Source organism: Passer montanus, unplaced genomic scaffold, assembly GCF_014805655.1.
Source record: "Passer montanus isolate IOZ18808 unplaced genomic scaffold, ASM1480565v1 scaffold21, whole genome shotgun sequence".
In the NCBI taxonomy this organism is placed as follows: domain Eukaryota; kingdom Metazoa; phylum Chordata; class Aves; order Passeriformes; family Passeridae; genus Passer; species Passer montanus.
The window spans coordinates 3917425-3938943 of NW_024366703.1; the positions used below are offsets into that span (position 1 = coordinate 3917425).

At 45.9% G+C, this 21519-nt stretch overlaps 2 protein-coding genes across 7 annotated transcripts in view; both read right to left on the minus strand.

The window, feature by feature from the left end:
* Positions 1 to 588: 588 nt before the first annotated feature.
* LOC120502215 (cytochrome P450 26C1) lies at positions 589 to 7836 on the minus strand. Its single transcript, XM_039709426.1, has 6 exons — positions 7645 to 7836; positions 7345 to 7569; positions 6948 to 7223; positions 5201 to 5356; positions 1232 to 1738; positions 589 to 979 (listed from the first exon to the last, which is right to left on the minus strand). Exons 1-6 carry the CDS (start codon positions 7834 to 7836, stop codon positions 617 to 619), a joined length of 1719 nt encoding a protein of 572 aa, XP_039565360.1. The 3' UTR covers positions 589 to 616.
* A 631-nt stretch (positions 7837 to 8467) lies between these two features.
* EXOC6 (exocyst complex component 6) overlaps positions 8468 to 21519 on the minus strand; it is an 86971-nt gene continuing 73919 nt past the window's right edge. For 3 of the 6 annotated variants that reach the window (XM_039708828.1, XM_039708826.1, XM_039708829.1), the window contains 3 exons: positions 10421 to 10533; positions 10084 to 10095; positions 8468 to 9605 (listed from right to left, as the gene is read on the minus strand). In XM_039708828.1, the coding sequence (XP_039564762.1) occupies positions 9473 to 9605; positions 10084 to 10095; positions 10421 to 10533 (258 nt within the window). In that variant the 3' untranslated portion in view covers positions 8468 to 9472. The remainder of the gene's footprint in view (positions 9606 to 10083; positions 10096 to 10420; positions 10534 to 21519) is intronic. The other 3 variants (XM_039708830.1, XM_039708827.1, XM_039708831.1) reach the window with 1 other exon arrangement.

Consider the following 21519-nt stretch of genomic DNA (forward strand, 5'->3'; position numbering starts at 1 on the left):
AGTGCAAAAGCACAACATACACAGCTACTACTAGTGGGTGAACATATCCTCTTTGTGCCAGCTCTAATGGGAAGTGCATTAATGAGATTAAATATTTACAATAAAAACCACTTTACACCCTATTATTCTAGCTAGAATTGATGCTGGGGATTGGGCAACTCTGGCTTGTGTTTTCCTGCAGAGCCCCTACCTTCCTTCTTTTTGCATCTAAAAAGCTACAGTGTGCAGGATGTTTGTCCTGCCTCTCCTATAACACACCTACAGGAGATAACCCTGGGAGTCTTAGCTGTGGGTCTGGGAGTTGTGCTCCCCATCCCTGGTAGCTGGGGGCCTGTTTGGGGCAGGGGCTGACTGAGCCCCCATGGCACATGCACCCTGCCAGCAGCTTCAGCAGGTTTTGCCCAGTGCTCAGGAATGCCCTGTAGGAAACCCTACTGCAGCACCCTGCACACCCTACGAGCCTGTACACCAGGAGAGGAAAAACAGAAAGACCTTTAAGGTTTTGTTCGGCAGTGACGCAGTAGCATTCCCAGCCTGGGGAGCAGAGACCTGCTCCTGGCAGCTGTGGAGGGGCATGGGCCCCAGGGCAGAGGGGAGCAGCGCACCCCTCACTGGCTCAGGCCTCACGGCCCTGGCTGGGCTGCAAGGGGTGGAAGTAGAGCCGCAGCCCATCATCGACAGGGTGCACGATGGGCACGGTCTGCATGCTGGGGTAGCCAGGGGTGGCCAGCTCCCAGCGGGCTGTGCTGACCAGCTCAATGGCCAGCAGCTTGAGGATGGCCTGTGCCAGCTCCTTCCCGAGGCAGCTCCGTGCCCCTCCACCGAAGGGGATGTAGTGGAAGCGGCCTGCAGCCTCGGGCCGGCCGGCACCGAAGCGCTCTGGGTCAAAGCTGCCAGGGGGGCTCTGGTAGACAGCAGCTGTCTCATGGGTGTCACGGATGCTGTACATGACGCTCCAGCCTTTGGGGATCTGGTAGCCCTGGAGAAGGGAGAGAAGAGGGAGGAGAGGACTGTTACATACCTGTGCTACTGGAGGGTGAGCAGAGGGTGCCTGCAGACAGCCCCACCACGCTGCCCACCTGCTCTACAGTTCCTTTTCTCCCCAGCCCAGCTGGGACCCACAGAGGTTGCTGGGTGACACTTCCCCTTGAGCTACACTGCCAAGCACCACCACCGTGTGGGACACGGGGTGCTTGCTCTTTAGCAGCCTGCCAGAGTGTGAGGCACTTACATCGAGCTCAAAAGTCTGCAGTGCCGTCCTGTAGCCTCCTGAGACTGGGGGCAGCACTCGCAGCACCTCCTTAATCACGCAGTCCAGGTAGCACAGGCGGCTCAGCTTCTCCAGGCTGATGTCTGCGGTGCAGTGACAGCTTTGCCCTGCTGGTGCCGGGAGCTGGGGGCCAGGGAAAGGGGTGCTCCGGGGGACAGTGGCCTCCAGCAGGCCACTGGGCTGGAGGGAATCTTCCTCCACTGGGGCTGGGGGCTGGCTCTGGTCCTTGTGAATGTCTTTGGCCGTGGGGTGGGAAAGCGGCTTCTCTCTGTCCCTGCTCTGGATGGTCAGGGTGTCCAGGCAGGGTCCTGCAGCGCAGCACTCACTCTGCTGGTACAACTCATGGGACATCAGCTCCTGCCTTATCTTTTCAATCACTGAGGGGTGCTTCAATAGCAGGAGGATCAGAGAGGTGCTAGCACTAGCCGTGGTGAAAAAAGCAGCAAATATGAGCTCAATTGCTGATTCCTGGGAGAGGAATGAAAATGACAAGTTTGAATAACATTTCCAAGTGATTGTGTCTCAGACTGTTCTCACCTTTTGCAGGTTTTGCCCCTGTGCAGGGGGCCCTGGCCCCCACTCTGCTCTCCCCAGACCTGCACCCATCCTAGGCTGGCAGGGACCAAAGCATTTCTGTATGAGCTGGACATCCACTTGCCAATGACTGCTCCAGAACCAAGGCTGGAATGAGCACACACTACCTCCAATCCAGCTCTTCTGAGCTTTCCTCACAGGATTTACCAATTATAAGGCAGCACTTTAGCATGCATTATAGCACATTGAGTGAAGTCCATTTCAAGTATTATGCTTTTTATCATCATCTGCCAATTCCCCTCCACACCCAGCTTTTACTTTTCTGTCCAGGCAGTGGATATGGGCAGTGGTTTATGCACAAATTCTAGATATGCTGGCAGCTAAAATGAGTTGCATTTGATCCATCTCCAGTTGTGATTGATCTTACCTGGGAGAGGACTCAAGGCAAGAGTCAAAATCATGAAGGCCTTCTCTGCTAGAGCAGGTCAGCCTGGGAAGTGCTGTAGCCAGCAGGGAGCACACACCAGGCAAAGGACTGGCTTGCTTTTCAAGCTGTACAATCTGAAGCACAGCAGAGTTCCCAATAGCTCCACAGCAGATGTATCCATAAGAAGTTAGGAAGTTAATCAGCTCAGATATATGGAGCACAGCACAATCAAATCTGTAATATGTGCCTTGTCCAAGGTCAGGGGTCCCCTTGCAGCCTCCCAGCCTTTGTGGGACTGTCTGCAGGGTCTACATGGAACAGCACATGCCAGATTGCTGCAAACAGCACCCGGTGACCAACTTTTGCAAATGGTTTCCCAAAAGTTAAGGGTTGCCCATGGCATGACACATCTCTGACAGCAAACATAATGCTCAAACCTACGGCACCATCTGAAGGTGCCAGTGGCTCCACAGCACAGGGCTGGGAGGGCTGAGGCCAGAGACAAAAAGCCAAGGAGAAGCCAAAGGGAGGAGCACCAGGAACTGCCCTCCCTGGAAGGCCTGGGACCTGACTGGTATTACAGAGCACTAATTGCTCCAGCCCAGAAGCAAAGAGGGGCAAAATCCCACAGGGACACAGAGTGGTTTCCTTTCACGTGACTGTGTCTGGACTCTAAACTGTTCTGACACAACCAGTTCTATGGAGGTGAAGCCGCAAACACAGAGAAGAACTTGAAGAATGAAGGTACTTGGATTCAAATCTGATAAAGTTAAGGATAATGTAACAAAGATGACTCTTTGCTACCATCCCTACTGCCATACATTGGCTGGTCTGGATGTTTTTGCCAAAGTGCAGCTCTCAAGGGCATCTTTCAGCTGAAATAAAACCCCTGGAACAACAGATCCCTGTCAACCCCTATCACACCTCCTGCAGGCATTAGCAGGAATTTTTACATTCACAAGGTAGCAGACACAGATGAAAAGAAACCTCTCAGTTCCACCACATGCAATTAAACCCCAAGACATTTCTATAGCATGCAAGGAATTTAGGGCAAGCTCTTAGGTTTGAAATAACAGCCCTTATGCTCTTTGCATCAACCTCTGACAGAGCTGCTGCAGAACTTGCGTCACAGCTGCTGTCACAACTTTCCCCCACTGCTTCTACAAGAGCAGCAGAACCAGTGACTGGAAGGCAGGATATTCCCAAGCTTCTTCATCAGTACTGTCTCTGTCCTGGGAGGCAGAATGGGCAGCATTACACTCAGCCAATGACAACATTATTATGGAGGATGGGTTTTTTAAATCTTCCCAAGGTTTAAAATATTTTGAAACAGTATTGTTGGCAAAGCAACGTCTTTTTAATGACCTTTACATTTCAAGGGCCCTGGTGAGTTCATGGCAGCAGTACAAATCACAGTGTATTTAGGAAAATTTCTGGGAAAGCTGTCTTTCCAGATCATTTGAACAAAAAATAAATTAGTGACTAGTTTGTGCCACTGTCTGGAGTGTCTCTCAAAGACAGATATATCCACAACTCTGAGACAGCTTTGGGCTTTTTATCCAATTGCACCATTTCATTAAACGAGACCTCTACAACTGTTTTATTAGGGTGGAGAATATTGCCATAGTTGCAAGCATAGGCAGTTCAGTTTGAAAGTAATTTTGTTAAATACAGAAGTTTTCTAACCATAAAGGTAGTGAACAACATATGAATATATTATAATGTGGATCGGGTGGCCCAAGGTTGCTGTCATGTCACTTAATCTATGTTATATTTAGCATCTCCTTATTCCATTTGCAGTCAGAGCCAGGGATATGATGAGAGAGTGTGCAATTATTCTTGCATAATATTCATGTGAATACTAACAGAGACTGATTAATCTTAATCAATCCCATTTTGAATCTGTAAATTATTTTCAAAAATCACATTATAATAAAACTTGTTAAATAATGTAATAAATAATTATAATAAAATTTATTTAGTAATATACACTGGTTCTAATTATATCTAATAGTTGCTCAAAGTTTTTAAAATATTTTAGATTTAGAGATTGCATTTTTACAAAATATTTATAAAACATTCATCTTTGGATAGCTATCCTGAAATACTTGAATAAATAGTAAAACTACCTTTAAACTATATTCAAATAATTTAAAACCATATCCAGCTGCTGTACCCATGCAAAACTACTTTGAAACTTCTCATATAAATACAATGTCATCTATCATTCACTGATACCAAGTGCCCTGGAACTATGAATGATGCAGTACTAATAACAATTTTTTCCCCAAGATCTTTGGCAAAATACTCATCACATTCACTTGGTGGTTTTGGCTCAGTAGGACTATGGGGTTCATCCGTATGTCACAGCCATACATCACATTTCATCATAGCAATCCACAAGCTACATGATTTCATGATCTGATGAATGAGGAGGTGATAGGGAATGACCTGGAAACCACCGCTGCATCCCTGGACCCATTCTGGTTTATCATCTCAGAAATTTCTGGGCTCACAGCCCCTGAGGAGTCCAGTGATGTGATCCACATCCTGCCCTAGGCTGAGTGCTGGGCTGTGTTTGAGAAGCACACAAGTAGCTCTGAATATTTCCAAGAGAGTGTCCTGGAGGTTAATGAGTGCACGGATGGGCCAAGCCTTAACACAGCCACATAACCTTACCAGCATCCTACATCAGGCTCAAGGCTGGGGGCCATGAAGAGGAAAGGTAGAAGGGACATTCATTCCCTTTTAAAAGGCTCCCTTCTGTGGCAAAGAGACGCAAGACTACAAAGGCATAAGAGTGTGCTGAGTGCAGGAGCTGGTGTCCTCACCACAGGTGAGAGGGGGGCAGGAGCCAGCAGCTGGGGGTGGTCCCCAGCTCCCCACAAACCTCCTCCTGGCCCTCAGCCCACGTGTCTCAAAGAGCCACCAAGTCAGGAGTGGCACTGCAAGGCAGAGGCTCTCCTTACCTTTAGCTCCTGCATGGTGAATTCTTTGCCATGCTCCTTGGCACTGTTCATTAGGAAATCCAGAGCATCGCTGTGGTCTTCTGGGTTGTTTCTCTGCAGTTTTTCCTTTATAGCCTTCTCCATAAACTTATGTAGCATGTCCCGTGCTTTGATTCCCTGTGAGAGGCACACACAGTTCAGGAGAACCTTAGGAACTGTCCCCCTCTCTAGAGAGACCAGAGGAACCCAAGTGTAGCAATCCTTAATCCCAGGACCTGTAACAGCAAGAACTGTTTAATCTGCTGCCCAGCCCCAGAACCTTGGAGGGAGCAGTCTGGGGGGAAATGCTGCACCTTCTGTTGCCTTGCTGTTGTGAATCAAATGCAACAAGTCCCAAGAAACACTCTGGGAGGAAAAGATAACAGTAAACCCATGCTACCACGTTCAGAGGCATGTGCACTGAGCAAATCTACAATTATGTCAGGTCCAAAATAAGCTTATTCCAAGGGACAAGAAAAGGTAACAAGAAAACTGAGTCCAGACAGCAAGGCACAAATGGTATTACAAGGCAATAGTGGATAAAGACACATTAATCACAGCTCATCTTCAGGTGTGTTGCACTCCAGTGCAGCAAAACATTCATATAAGATCTCAGCAAGTCAAGTGATCAGCATTGCCTTTGCAAAGTGGGATGGATGGAGTCACAGAGTGTACAAATCTCTATAAAAATGCCTCCTGCAAAAGCCAGAAGGACCAGAAATTTGAAATTAAAAATGGCCATGGCCAGATATTGGGAAGATACAAAGGCTTAGATTTGAGGTGGGAAGGATTGGACAAAGTAAACTGGGCAGGGAGCAAGGAGAAAGAAAAGGGGACCTAAAGGCGACTTAAAGATGTTGGTCTGGGGCCAGACAGGCTTTGGCTGACCTGAAAGAGGGCAGGGGGGATGAAAGCTCATACTGGTGACAACCTGTAAAAGGAAACTGGACAGGGAAAACAAGAGCTTTGATGAAGAGTCGCAGGGAGGCTGGGGGAGAACTGGGACTGGCTGGGTAAGGTGATCCAGCAGGGCAGAGCTCACAGTGGAAATACGAGATGAGGGAAGACCTGGCTAAAGTGGACATGAGACTTCAGCTGTGGTAAGGGTGGAGAGCCCAAAGCCAGAGGAGGGAGGAATATGGGAGGAAGAATGGTACAGAGGACCTATACCTAGAGCAGGAGTGTGGAGAGGCAGGCAAAGAGGGGCAGAACAGCAGGGAAGAAACTGCAGGTGGAAAGAGGCAGAAGAGACTGTCCCTCTCCCTGGGTTGTCTTTGGGCTGCTGGACTACAAGGGACCAAGGACTATAAGAGGGTCATGAGTTCTCAGCCTGCCTGAGTTTCAGTGGAGGTGCTAAGCTGAGGTGTGCTGTGCCCACCTATCTTTATGCTTATGCCCACAGATGCCTCTGCCATGGGCTGACATGAGTTCAGACGGGATAGGGTCAGAGGCAACATATAGGATGAGGGAGAAGAGGAGCCCTATGCTGTACAATGAGCTGCAGCCAGTGCCCAGAGGTGTTGGAAGCCAGCCAGAAGCAGGTGAGAAGTGCAGAGAGAAGGGGAAATGGCTGGGGTAGGTAAGACACCAAGCCCTCAGACCTAGAATGGGGTGTTGCAGATGTCCTGGCCCATCAGAAATGTCCCTTGGTGGGCCTAGGGACAGGGGTCTGTGCTGCCAGGGCCCAGGCCCTGCCCCTGGGCAGAGGGAGCAGTGCAGGCAGCAGTACCTTGCGCAGCCCACTGAAGGGTATGTTGAGGGGCAGGGAGAAGAGGTTCTCCACCAGCTGTTCAAAAGTTTTGGCCAGATCCTTGAACTGCTTTTCCTCCAGGCGGAGCCCCAGCAGAATCCGAGCTGCAATGCGGAAAGTTAAGGTTTTAGCGGAGGAATAAACTGCGATAGAGCCTGGCTCCGTGCACCAGCCCCGCAGCTCCCAGCTCACAACCTTCTGGATCCGCGGCAGGTAGCTCTCCAGGGCAGCACGGCTGAAGACTCTGGCCAGGATCTAGGAGGAGAAGGGGGAAGAGAGGCAGGTAGTTAAAGCAGGGGGAGCACACATGCCACCGAGGCCCAGGCCTGGGTGCTGCCTGGGCTGTATGCCCTCTCGGGGTGGCTGTGAGGCTCACCTTGCGGCGCTGGCGGTGCAGGTCACCAGTGGAGCTGAGCAGAGTATGGGAGCCCAGGATGATCTGGGTGCTTTGGGGCCACTGTGTGCTGACCAGCGTGTGCTCACCCAGCAGGATCTTGCGGATGTTCTCAGCGCCTGTCACCCGCACCACAGGCCGGCCCAGGAGGTGGGTCTTGAAGACATTTCCGTACTTCTCCCGCCGAGAGCTGTGGAAGCGGGAGCCCTGGGGACGAGCTGCGGGTCAGCCCGTGGCTCCCGCCAGCCCCTTCCCACCCCGCCCCGTCCCGCGGCGCCTCACCTGGAGCAGCCAGTGCAGAGTCTCTCCGAAGAAGGGCCAGCCCATGGAGCCCTTGGGCAGGGGCAGGGCGCTGGCGCGGTCCCGGCTGAGGCTCCAGCGCAGCGCCCACAGGTGCCGGCACAGGGTGACCAGCAGAACCAGGGCCAGCAGCACCAGCGCCGCCGCCTCGGGCCAAGAGGGCCCGGCCGGCATCCTCCTCCGGCGGCGGGGACGGGGCGGGCGGCGCGGCTGTCAGGCACGGGGGCCGGCGTCCCGCGACTCGGCTACGGGCGCTGCCGGCTGCTCGCCTCCTGCTGCCGGTTCGCCCCTCGGCCACATTTATATAGATATTGGCCACTTACGCCCGATCCACCTTCGGAGATGACGTATCCGCTGCATATTTAAGCAGCGCGGCCAAGTGCGGTGATTGGCGCGGGAGGGCCGGGGACAGCGGCCGAGGGGCGCGGGGCAGCCCCCGGGGCTGGGGGCCCGGCGCCCCCGCCCAGCCCCTCGGGGCGCCCCAAGCCGGAGGCGGCGCGGCCGCTCCTGGGAGCGGGGTACCCTGTCCGCCCCGCCGCAGCTCCCGGCGCCCCCTCGGGCCGGCTTGCCCAGGTAGCGAGCCCCGTCCCGGGCTCCCCGAGCAGGGAGAGCCCCAGCCCTGCTCCGCAGGTCCCACCGCCCCCGGCTGCCCGGCCTGCAGCGCTCCCGGCCCGCACCCCGCCGTCGGGGCCGCGCGGATCCCCGGCCGCCTTCCCCGCGGGTAAATCACCAATGAGCCGGGACCTGCACAGGTCCCGCGAAACCAGCTCCGAGGTGTGTTCCGGTGTGTGAAATTAAACAGGAATACGGTGAGGTTTATATTACTGTATTTAGACCGTCAATAACTTAAAAATACAGCGAAAATGTACATTGTTTTTACACGTTCCATTTGGTTTGTATTTGTTAGACATTCTCTTAGTGTCTGAAATAGCCAGGAGGGAACAGTGCAAAGAGACCGGTAGCGGGACAAAATGCCAATCGCTGGGATGGGGCTGGCAGGAGACAGCGTAAACTAACAGACAGATGCAGCACGAAACCAACAGCGGCAAACCTATTCCTTACTGCAACCTGGGATAAAGAACCCAAGATCTTACAAAAGTACAGTTAGAAATAGTAACCCTGAGGAAAAAAACCAAACCGAAACAACATGTCACATTATAAAGAAATCAAATGGTTACTTACATTCACAACCTCAAGATTAAACCCTTTTGGAGAACAAAGCCTGTAAATCCTAATGCTAAATAGATATCAAGTCTAGTTCTCGGGTAGTTTTTAAAGGTAGTAAAAATCAGAACACCTTTTCATACCTTCAGACTACAAAACCTGGTATACAAAATTATGTCCAATCACTTCAGGTCTAATATACATTTAATGCAGGAAAACAATAAGCGGTATCTGAAACACAAGTATCTCAAGCTTAAAAGCTTTAAATTAGAATTCAACCAGAAAACAGCAACTAAGGGATCATTTCTCAAATAATTCCTACTCGGAGCAAAATTTTGGACACCATATCTGCAGATATTTAAATAACATATTTACAGTTCAGCAGTTCCATGTACAATACGACTGTGCTGGTTTTTATTGTACAACCTCATTTTTCACCATTTGTTTACAATATACAAAATAGTATTTGACCCATTAAAAATACGTACAAAGAATTGTTTGTTGAAGACTACAGGTACAATCTATCTACTGCATTTTTCCTTTTCTCGGTCAAACAAAAGTCCTAACTGGTATCACCATTTGCTTAGCAGAAATAGTGGATAAGAAACACCTCTTGGTGTGATGAGATACTGTTGATTTAAGAGGCCTATGTGTGCTGGGACATACCATTCACTAAACTCCTAAGTTGCTTTACTACAGTCTCTATTAGCTTCTGCTTGTCACGGTCATTCTTCCTGAACTGAGCAAAAATGTTGTTCTTTTTGCTGGAGTCTTTCATTCTAGAGAAATAAAAAAGCAAATGACAAACACATTAGAAACGTAAATTGAAAAGGAAAAATCCGACTATTTAGATCAGTTTACTACTGTTCTTCTTTTGATCTTTCTGCTAATAAGAACTGAAAGATTACAAAACCTGTTCACTATGTGTTCTTAAATTAAACTTCTGCAATGCAGAAGTGCAGAATGTGTTCATTTCAACAAATACGACTTCACAAATAACCTTCAAGTATTAAGCAAATACCCCTTCAGCAGAACCCTGATCCTATCAATTGCTTTAGGACAGAAGCAAGTCAAAAAACCCGTTAGTATCATCTGCTTCCATGGTAAACTGAGACTCAGTGAATGGGTGAATTTTGTTCACCACCAGTAACGGGCATCTATAGTGCTGATTTCCGTACCAACGGATATAAAAACGAAATTCAGGAAATTAAGTAAATTACATAAACAATATTTTGTAACAATATAGTCCATACATACCCTCTGTGAACTCTGCAAAAGACATTTTCATCGCAGGCAGGAGAGGAGAGAAAACACTGTTAGAAAGCGTACTTAAACCGCAACGTGTTTTGTTTGATGCGGTTTTCACAAGCAGGTTGGTACCGGGCTGCCGGTAACGTGCCCTGCTCACCGTGCCCTCCCGAAACGCTCGCACCGGTTTCCCCACGGCCAAAGCTCAGCGTGTCCCTTCCCTGGAGCGGCAATTCGGGCAGCCGCCGGCTGCTCCCGCGGCCCGGCCCCGCCGCTCCCGGCGGGGCGGCTCCGGCCCCGGCGCCGCTTCGCATCCCCGCCCGGCAGCTCCGGCACCCGCACTTACTTCTCCAGGAGCGTGAGGGCCGTGCTGGGGTTGACCCGCAGGTACTTGGAGGTGGCCTGCCCGTAGTCAGCCAGGTAGGTGGACCAGTCCCACACCATGAAGAGGTCCAGGAGCTGCGGGGGGAGAGGAGGGTGAGGGAGTGCGGGAGGCTCTGCGGAGAGAGGCCGGGCGCAGCCCCCTGCCGAGCCCAGCCACCACCCCCCTTCACCTGCCCATTTCTTTCCTTAACGTCTCTCACCTCCCTCAACGTGCAGGGAGGCGGCTGTGCAGGCTTGGCCCCAGGAGGGGATGCTGACAGCGTCAGGCATTTGTATTTAGGAACTTGCTTTACCGTGGGGAGCAAGACAGGGATGCTCGTGTCTGCTGCTTCTCACACTAATTTAAACGCGGTTCAGGTAGTCGAATTAAAGTGAATTAAACACCTCCTGGATGCAGTTTCCATTATGACTGATCCCTGAAACTCAGAACCAAGTCCTGGGCACACTTCTGGCCCAAACAAACCCAAACACTTCAGTTTGGGGAGGAACTTCAGTGGAGGAACAAAAAATCTCCAAGCACAGTACTACGCTTGGCTGCAGTTCCAAATCAGGTCTTGGACTCATGATCTGAGAGCTGCTGTTCAACAATAAACCAGCCTGCTTTTACAATCAGACGCGATGCCGAACCTCCAGCACCCTGACGGCCCTCAAAGCCTCATTCCCCCTCCACCATCACGGGGTGCAGGCCAGGCACCGCTGGGCACCCTGCCCAGGCTGCCAGGGGCCAGGGCACAGGCAGCCCCGCTCGGGGATGCCTTTCCCACGGCTACCTGCGGGCCAGTGGGCCCCACTGCCATTGACGTCAATGGCGGGGCGCCCCAGCTTCCCCCTGCGTCTGGTGCCTGGCCTTGTCCTGCTGCTGAGGGCTAACAAGGGCTTGTTCTCAGGCTGTCCTGTCTTAGCCAAACCTACTGTTAAAAAAAGCCTTGGGAACCATTAACAACACTTCGCCCCAGCGCGCAGTGCCCGTGGCTGCTCTGCTGAGCTGGGTCCTCCCTGTAACCTAGAGCCCTGCTTGCCTGGAGACCTGCTGGATCAGTAATGATGGAAAGGTGGGCTGGAACAGGATTTTGTGTAACAAAACCACTTGAAAAAAATGTAACAGACTACTGCAAGTCACATCATTTTGGTATTTCAAGGAAGAACCATTAACTTCAAACATTTGCTTCTGCTAAGCCTGACCAGAGCTGTTAGAGCTGGGACACAGCAGTAGCAGCCTCTGCTCCCACAGGCAGAGGTGCAGCAGGAGCCCACTCCTCTGACTTCTCGGCTACACTAAGAAGAGGGCTGCACCCCAGAAAACCTTGCCTTACTCAAACTTCTCAGCCTGACAAACTGTCAGAGGACTCCAGTAATGCTCATGCCCAAAATCATAACACCAATTCATTTACAGAATAAAAGCATACATCCAGAGCTTCAAATTTCTATGCCTCTCTTCTGCAAATTTTTCCACTTCCAAACCACTTTCTTATGTTACTTTCAAATATAGTGTCTAATTTAAACACATAATTTTCTCATTAATTACTTCTTCCTTATTTGTAGTGTAATCTTTTAGGACTAGGTAGCAACATTTCCTGGCATTATAATGGACCTCTGACACACCTACTGCTCTGTCATCCCAAAGACCTTTAGGGACCCTTATAAACCTCAGCGACACTTACATTTTACATTTAACTATCTCACAAGGGTGAAAGGATCTAAAACCCAAGGAGGCAATTTCACTCTCTGCTGACTAGATATCCATGATAACCACCAAGGTCAAGTTCAAACAGTTCTTTCCCACAAAGCCCTTTCTCAAGATGGACACCACCAATTGTACTAAGTTGCTGAGAACATACTCCAGTCACCACGCAAACAGACTTGGGAAGGCTTGATAACTCAGTTGGAAATTCACAGCCTCAGTTGCTAGTGCATGTTACTCATCACTTGTTATTACTTGTGTTACACAGTTCATGGTGCCCAGTCCTCACAGAGGTGTTTTAAAGCACAACCGAAAGAGTGGAAAGATAGGACAGGCAGATGCACAAGACAAGAGCTGAGGATAAAGCTGACAGGAACAGTATATAATCTGGTGATTAATAACGTACTGCTAATAACAGTGCTACTTGTCATGGGCTACACATGGGACATGGGCCTTAAGGATAGACCAATGTTCCTGCAGTTGTATTCAGTGAGTATGAAGTGCAAGATTTCATTTCTTATCCCTATTGTACCATTGAAATTGAGGATTCTGGATAAATCTTAAACAACCCTGAAGCTCATCTGGGTGAAAGGTATCTAAAGGTATCCTGCTAGCAATGTGCAGCCCAAAGCCATTGATGACTGACACAATTACAGTGCTGACACGTTCAAAGAAACTTCCCTGACAAAGCTGCATGAGTGAGTTTCATACAATGCTTTCAATGGTTGACTCAACTGATTGTGTCATGGCTCTGGGAAATCTCAGTGATAGTGATGACTGGAAGATTACACCTCATTTGTCACCTGGCCAAACACAGGTAAGCAAGTAGGGCTCTAAACAGACCATGAAGCCTGTTGTTTTTCAACATGATGTAAAAAAATGTCACACAGAACATGAAACATATTCTGTGCACTCCAAGACAGTCCTGGCACTAAAGAATGAACACCCAAAGAGACACTACTGACAAGGGTGATGTACGCAGAGCTCCTTCCCTGCTCTATGCATGGTCAAGGAGCTGCACACAACCAAACTCATGCTAATACACCTCTTGAATTCAAGCAGCTGTCATGACATGTGGCATGTTGCTCAAAGGCTCAGACATGCAATCAAATGACACATGCCACTCAGTCACAGACCCCTTCCCTCCTTCTGTGAATCTGTTCAGGGGCTGCAGTGTGACAATCATGCCCTGGATCTGGATTAAATGTGGCAGGGAGCTGCAGACACTGCTGGAGACCAGACTGCTGCTGTGCACGATCATGCATTGTGCATTTTGTCCCACTCACAGCCGCAGTTCTGCACTGTGGCGTAGTGCTGTATGCAGTGGGCTTGGACAGCAAGTACTGCATGCTGTGGGGTGGGGAAGAGCTGCCTGGTGTGCAGCTCTTGGGATCTGTGTCCTGGCCATTCCCATCACCTGCATCTGCCCTGGCACCCAGGCTTGGTGGCTGCACAGCCCCATGCAGGCGCTCTGTGAGGGGAGCAGGTTGCCCAGCAGCCAGCGGCAGAGAGGACAGCCTAGCAGAAATGACACTCTGGCCCAGGACCACCACATGGGTGGTGGGAAAAAACTTCAATCCATTCACACAAAGTTTCACTTGAGCACAACACAACACCAAATTCACCTTCACTCCAGCAACAATGTAGAGGTGTTAATTTACCAATCTGTTTTCATTTCTGCTGCTCTGCTCCTTTCTGATTTACACCATCTTTTGCTACACAAACGTGTGCCCTATTTAAATTAATAATTTTAATTTTTCTCCCTGATATAGAAAAAGTGGGACTGTCTTGACCACAGACATGTGATGCACATGAAGCACAAGACAGTTTGCTGGTTCTGTGACAGTAGTTTCTACTGCAGCATCTAGGATCAAATCAAGGCCAAGTTAAAGCAACATTTCCCTACTACTACTTTATTTATTAAAGCTTTCACTATTGCTGAGACAATAACTGAAAATGATATGAATTGTCTAACAAGGAATGCCCCACACTGGCACACACTGTCAAAAGATAAATATGAGCAAACAGCAGGTCCTGGCAATAAGCATTTCCCAGCTTCAAAAATCAGTCAAAGGCCACAGAGTTTATCACATCATACCCGTGCTACTGGCTGCAACTCCTTTAAGGTTAGACTGTGCACAACTTGCCTTGAAATTACAAGAGGAAAAATGTTTATTTTGCACATCCATCTTTCCTAAGTTAACATGTGTGGAAAAAACCTCAGAACTGAGAAACTCAGAAAGGCAGTCTCAGCCCCATGTAAGGAGCCACCCAAGGCAGTCAGTGCTCAGTCAGAACCAGCTTATCTTGCAGCCAAAACACTGTGAAGCACCGAATAAACTAAATATATGTACTCTGCTACCCACGAACAATGGCACTGCTGTGTTCTTCATCCCATAATAACCATGAAAAATAAGAATAAGCTCAGACAGGCAATACTATACCCGAGTATTTTATAATGAAGCAGAATATGCTTCCCGAGGAGCAATTATTCCCTTCTGACTAAGAACAATTTGCAGAGATGTATGTGTGTCTGAGTCATTGTGGAAAAAAAGAAAAAAAACAACAAAAAAACCCCAAGAAAAAAAAAGGAACAAGCTTTAGCCTTTCCTGCACACCACACAGAACATCCTATATATTGTCCACTTACATTTACAAGATACAGTCTTCACTTCCACCTTATCTAGAGCATTTTGCTTCTTCTAAAAGTGTGATATAAGGGGAACCTTCATCCAACATCTTGGAACCATCAGGGCTGATGATCAGAGAGCAGCACTTTGTTCTACTGTACATGCAACAGCGTTGCTTTCCCAAACCATTACATTATTAGTCACATATATACTTCTAACGTTATAGGTAACTTAAGCCTCTGGTTGCTGTACTGCACTTTTATTTTGAATTATGCTCTACACTGCTTTGATTTTGTAATTTTCTCTTCATGCGTAGGTATTTTCTAGATGCCTTTTATGTCTAACATTAGGTCTCTTTGTAGAAATAAACATCACTTGGAAAAGAAAAGATGTTTATGTGTACTTACACATAAACAAAAGTTTGTAGTAATTTCTCACATTCTACAGGTAACACTGCTATTTTTAATTGGAAGACTTATTTTAAAAGATACTAAACTATGTTTTGGTTAAAAGAGCTCCTACTGTAAGACCTTGTTAGCTAACAGGATCAGTTAAGACAAAACATTATAATATTGATGCTATGAGAGGAAAAGATCTTAAACTTTTAGGGACAGAATTCTGATTTCAAATAGGGTACTTGTGCCTATTCTTCAAAGTTAGTACTCTAGCGTTTTCCCAGTATCTAGGTGATATGGCCGTGTTTGAATAGAAATTACTCTTTATCATTGCTCACTAAAGCTTTTGTATTGTATTACTAAAAGTTCAGAGCAGCTCAGCCATAGTCCTGTATTTAGGCCATCTTGTAATTACGTGAGAATTCTGTGCACTGGGAACTGCTGGAATCGACCATCCGGCCCTTTCAATGACATTTGAGCCTCTTGTCACATCCTCAGATATCATACAGATGCCCTTTCCTTTTTACTTTTGGGCAACTGTCAGGAATAATCTTGGAAGAGAACGCAACTTTGGGAAATAGCTATGCACAGAGTGAGCACAGCAACAGACAGAGGGAGGGGACATGAGCTTTGCAGATGGAAATGGGGGCAGTGTCCATTAGACCCGGTGCTGGTTATACTACAAAAATCCTAATTGTAAATTATAAAGGTAGCTTAATGCAAGTTGGAACGGTACAAGCTGCAATATCTTCTGAAGCAGCATGAGCATCAGCAAATAGCTTTGGTTGTACAAATGGCACCAGTGATTCAGGAGCTGGAGATAAAACTTGAGTTGTACACTGAATTTCCTACTTACCTTTCAGTAAAGTCAAATATTCCAACCAATGAAAAGTAATTCTTTTAATATATCACTGTCAGTTATGTCAGTTCTGGCCCACTCTCCTTGCTCACAAGCTGAATATTTCTTATGCTAAACAGTTTATTAACCCCTAATCACCCAGTTACTTCTGGACTTGATTGCATGTGTAATTACCTTTTGTCAGGTACAATTTGCCTGATAAACATGTCAGAACACTTGCTGCTTAGTCTGTTGAAACAGATAAATGCTGTCTTTCCACAGCCTTGGGGCATAATTAACAGGGAAAAAAAAGGCAGTTATAAAAACACACAGAAGCTGATTCAGTGAGGCAGGAGTTCACAGCGTGCAGCCCGCCAAGGCCCATTGCCCGGCCCGCTACGCTTGCCTGAGCTCTTATTGAGTTCCAGCCTGCTGTGACAGGGCAAAGGGGGCAGCCCTCAAAAACTGAGATTTAAAGTAGGTTTCCACGTGAACTTCAAAAAAGAGTGGGATGATGCCTGTTTGGAAAAAAAAAAAATGGAAAAACCAACACAGTGAAGCAGCAGATAATGAAATTGGTAGAGTCCCTGTCATCATCATTATGCGTTATACGCTCAAACAGACTCTCTGGGATGGGACCAAGAACAGAAAAACTAAAAGAAGGCAGAGGGGAAAAAAAATCAGGCAAAGCAAACAGGTCAGGATTAACTAAAAATGCTTTGTGGCATCCTTGGGCTCAATTGCTTCTGATTTCTGCCCTGTAGTGTTTGCAGGTTATGTACCCATGCGCTACGGGGAGTGCGAAAAAAGAAATCCTTACCTGACCTCTGGATAACCCAAACAGGAGATTAGCCCATTTCCAAGCAAAGCAGGTTGTCACACTGTTAGGCCAATTGCTTCTATTGACACTTTGCATAAACATCTTACACAGGGTGATCAGAAAGGACTGTTACGCCATTAATGCTCTTTTTATTTTTTTATACCTAAGTCTTACAGAATAAAGGCCTTTCTGAGTAAGGGATAACAAAAGGGTCAAAAGGTCACAAACATTCTTTTAAGTAGGCAAAAATCGGGGAAGTTTAGATTCATTGAAAAGTGCAAATTGGAATTTTTTTTGCATCTTAAGCATTCCAGCACACTCAGCTTTTTCTAATTTCACTTCTAGTAAATTAATTATCTACTTTATTGTGCATTTTTACTTTTACTTTTAAATTAGAAAAATGCTAAAGTCTTCATTTTAGGAAATAGCAAACTGTCTAACCTTCTCAGCTAATCAGTAAACTAAACAGACATTACCATTGAAATCCTCGTGAGGACCAGTGTGAAAATATACAGAACCTTTTCTTGAAGTGGGATGACTGAACAGTCTCTCATGTACAGTTTTCACATAATTTACACAGCATGTGGTTTGCACTGTGTACAGCAAAATATTCTATATTTTCTTTTGTTTTGCTTTCGCTTTGATCAGAGATGGAAACAATCTCCCTTTAATAGTATAAAAGCCACCTGCTGGGCATCACAGACTACAGCTAATTGGCAAATTCTTTGAAATTTTGATATAATGGATTTTGACCTCTTTAATTAAAAAAACCCAAAGCCTAGAATACGGTGAACTCTTCTGGGAAATGAATAGTGCCAAGCATATACAACTGCAAGCTACACCCAATCTTTTCTTAGGAAAGAATACAGAAGTAACATTACAATTTTTTCCTTGAGGATGCATGGCTTTTGGTCTAGGGAAAAGAAAAAAAAAAGACTATTGCTATCTATGTATCATTTCAGTCCCTAAGATAAAGACAGAATAAACACATTAATATTTCAATTATTTCTACTTTTATTAGGCTTTGGAGCTAACAAGCACCAAACATGAAGGTGAGTTTTTAATTTTAAACACAGTAGACTCACAAAAGCCACTCACAAATGTTCCAGTGCTCAACATTTCCTACTCCAAGGAGCTCACACTGTACAACCCACCCCGCCTTGTTTTAAGAAGGACAAATGGGTTTCAGGACCCAAAAGGAGGCCTGTCAACCAGAATTGCTGCTGTTTCATAATCTCTGACATAACGTTAACCTTTCAGAGGAGCTATAATCTCATTGCTTTGGGAACTCTGAGGCAGCACTGTCTTTCTTTTGTTAAAACACTTATTTATATTCTGCCCAGCATAATGGGGCCATGGTCCATGACTGGGACTCGTAGGCACTGCAGTAACACAGCTACACAACAACAACAACACCACTTTTTAAATCTTTGCTTAGGTTTCATGCACAAGTATACATGAACATATGTTACACAGGTATACACTTATTTCCAACAAAAACTGTCAGCATGACCATGAAGATAATATCATCATTATTCACCAAGTTATGCTCCCGTTAATTAAAGCATGAGAGCACTTACTAAACTGGAAAACAAAACATAAAGGACCAGGATCAGAATCAAAACTGGACAAAGACAAGTCTTGTTTACTCTGAACATTTCTTGGTTGCAAAGGAACAACAGAGCCATTTAAAATGTAGATACCTAAGTCCAGCTTGAAAGAAAAAAAGAGAGTTTGCTAACTGTAGAATAACACCATACCAACCAAACACAATTATCACTTAATCAGTAGGTGTTCATTACTGCTGACAAACATCTTGTTAGCCTGGTTAGCAAGTCTGCCTGCCACTTGCCAAAATATTTTGTTTTATTTAGACCTGGTGACTTATTTTGTGAACGTGGTGAATTTCAGAATCCCCTCTACTGATCACATAACTGGAATAACGCACATCCGTCTTGTATTTCAAAGTGTACATTGCTCTCTTGATCTGTGAATGTCTCCCTGTAGTTTATGCTATTTTTCTGAATTGGTACAACAAATGGATTTTCAAAGTGGTGTTATGGGGACTTAGCTATGCAATTCCCATTAGTGTCAATGGGGGTCGCAGGCTAAATTCCTAGACAATGCTTTGAAAACTGAGCCCTGGATTTTCAAAGGAAGGATAGTCTGTGATAGAAAGGCAGTGTCTTTCAGTTTTTAAGCCACTGCATTAAAACCTGCCTTTTTCTTTTAAGCACCATACATTTAGAAATTGTGTCTAAATTTGGAACATTTAAATGTTCACAAGAATGAACTAATTTTGTATTTAAATGCTACCATCTGTTTCAAATTTTTAAGTGAAATTGTATCTGTCACTGTCTTGAATGTTGGGATACAATCTTCAACACATTCATAAATGTACAATGTATAATGTTATGACAGCTGAACCATTGGGATTTGTTGCTATGCTAAGAGAAAACAGAAGTTATTTGTGTTCATATATCTTTTATTAAAAAAAATCCTTGCAAAGGACAGAATTCTTTCCTAAAAATCTGGACCTTGTGGTATACTTTGAGAAATGCCTGGTCTTGTTACATTCATGATTTTTTTTTATTCTTTGGCACTTCAAATGAACTTAGGCCTGCCTATAAAACAGAATACTTGCTGTTGAAGCCACGTGAACAAGCTTGTTGCTGTTACCATAACCAGAAAAACACTCACAACGTATAATTTTTACAAATCCCATTAAAACTTCAAGCAGCCCAAGATGTAACATCTGAAGACACAGAAAAGTAGTTTCTGAGACAAATATAAAGAGCTGGGCCCTATGAAACACCCAGTACAGCAACAAGTAATACCTCTTCAAAGAAGATTTGTTTAATTACAGTGAAAATGTTTATTATGAAGTGTGTTGTTCTTCATCATTAAAGAATAAGCTGGACTAGTAGCAAAAGAACCATCTTGTGAGTCTAGAAGAAGAGGAGAGTTTGAAAAGCAGGAGCCTGGCAGACAGTCAGGCTCCAGAGGGCACGGGCTCTGGCCAAATTGCTCCTGTCAAGCGTGTTAGTCCGTACACAAAGTCCCTTCAGACAAAGCATAAAACTATGTCAATGGCAAAATTTGTGTGGATTAAAAATTGTGTATTATGCAATGGTCAGGTTATTCACCATTTTTTCTGGTTTTGAGCTCCTGACGCAGAGGTGTACAGGCTCAAACAGCACACAGGGGTGGCAAGTGCAGCCCCCCAAAACAGGCCATCTGCCTCTCACCTGAACGAGACTTTGAAAACACAATTTCAACTGTTCAAATTACGAAGCATTTAATATAGCAGAGGTAAAACTCAGCTGGCATTTTCACTTGGCTTCTGGTTGTTTTTTTAAACACAGGTTTACCAGTAGTATTTAAATACTGACATCTATCAAAAAGAAGTTTTATAGTTTAGTTTATTTGATCTTTAATTTTCTATAGGCACTTCTTTTTTAATTGCACTAGACTCACAACAAGTTACTTTAAACTATTCACTTACGTACAAAATAATGCCATAAATAGCATATGATGAGGCACACTATCCTCAAGTAAGCTTCTCAGGGATTAAAACTGTATCATTTGTCTCAATCCTTCCTGGAAAAAATGTCATTTAAAAGTTCAAAATCTAAAGTTAATTTTTAACCACTTTGTCTGGTTTAGAGGTGGGTCTAATTTAAATTAATCTAATTTGGTGTAACTAAATAAAATTCAAACACAAAACACATTCACTTCTACTTCCATACTGTGTTCTGGGATTGGACACTCTTGTCCCATCTGCCACATTTAATATTTAGCACTATCCATAATAGTAACTGCAGATGCCTGCAGTCTTACAAGTATACCACACCACAAAAAGTCATCTGACAAATGCTGGTTTTAACTACCCCAAAACTGTCCTTGTATACACACACACATCTAACCTAGACAGTCAGGCTGCTGTACCCTAGAACTAATCATCCGCAGCGGTTTGCCCAGGTATACAACTTAAACTTCAGTCCAGTTACTTCTAGGATTGAAGGAAGGGGCTTTAGATCCACAGCCCTGACATGCAAATGCAAACTGCTGCCTATGGGAAGACAAGTGAGCGTGGCACAGCTCCATGGCATCAGCTTTGTGCTCACAGAGGAAAGGAAGACTTCAGCTCTTTGTGTGAAGCTGCAGCTCAAGAACAGACCCAGGACACCACCAATGCAGGCACTGCTGGGAGCTAGGGATTCAGTGAATGGGGCATTTCCCTCTCCCAACTTTCTATTCATTTCTTGTCATATTCTGACTTGGAAAAAACACCAGAGAAAAATCTATGAAACATGCTGAAATTACATTGCTACAGAGATTGATTCAACTTAACAGGAGGATATACAACAGGTCTATAAGGTTTATGAGCACTCTTGAATCTGCAGCAATTAGTCTCCGCAGAAGTCCATGATCTACAGTGTGTACTATGAATCACATCATTTCCACTGAGATAACCTGAGGTTCTACAGCAGGTAAGGGGAAATAGTTTGGTTCAACACAACAGAGTAATTATTTTTTAATTAACAACTTTCTTTTGGTTGAGTTTCTTTTAGCATCTGTGCATTTCTCAAAAGCTGCACATCTAAGTAAAAAAATTACAGCCACAGTATGCCACATTCTTCTCTTAGGCAGCCATTAAAACACTTAGGATTTTATACACAAGGTGTCTCTCTGAA

Excerpts from the sequence above, each read along its gene's own strand:
- LOC120502215 (XM_039709426.1), bottom strand. The coding sequence starts at position 7,836 with ATGCCGGCCGGGCCCTCTTGGCCCGAGGCGGCGGCGCTGGTGCTGCTG. Across the intron at positions 7,570-7,644 it reads CTCTGCACTGGCTGCTCCAG|GGCTCCCGCTTCCACAGCTC; the intron begins GTGAGGCGCCGC and ends GCTCGTCCCCAG. Across the intron at positions 7,224-7,344 it reads TGCACCGCCAGCGCCGCAAG|ATCCTGGCCAGAGTCTTCAG; the intron begins GTGAGCCTCACA and ends TTCTCCTCCTAG.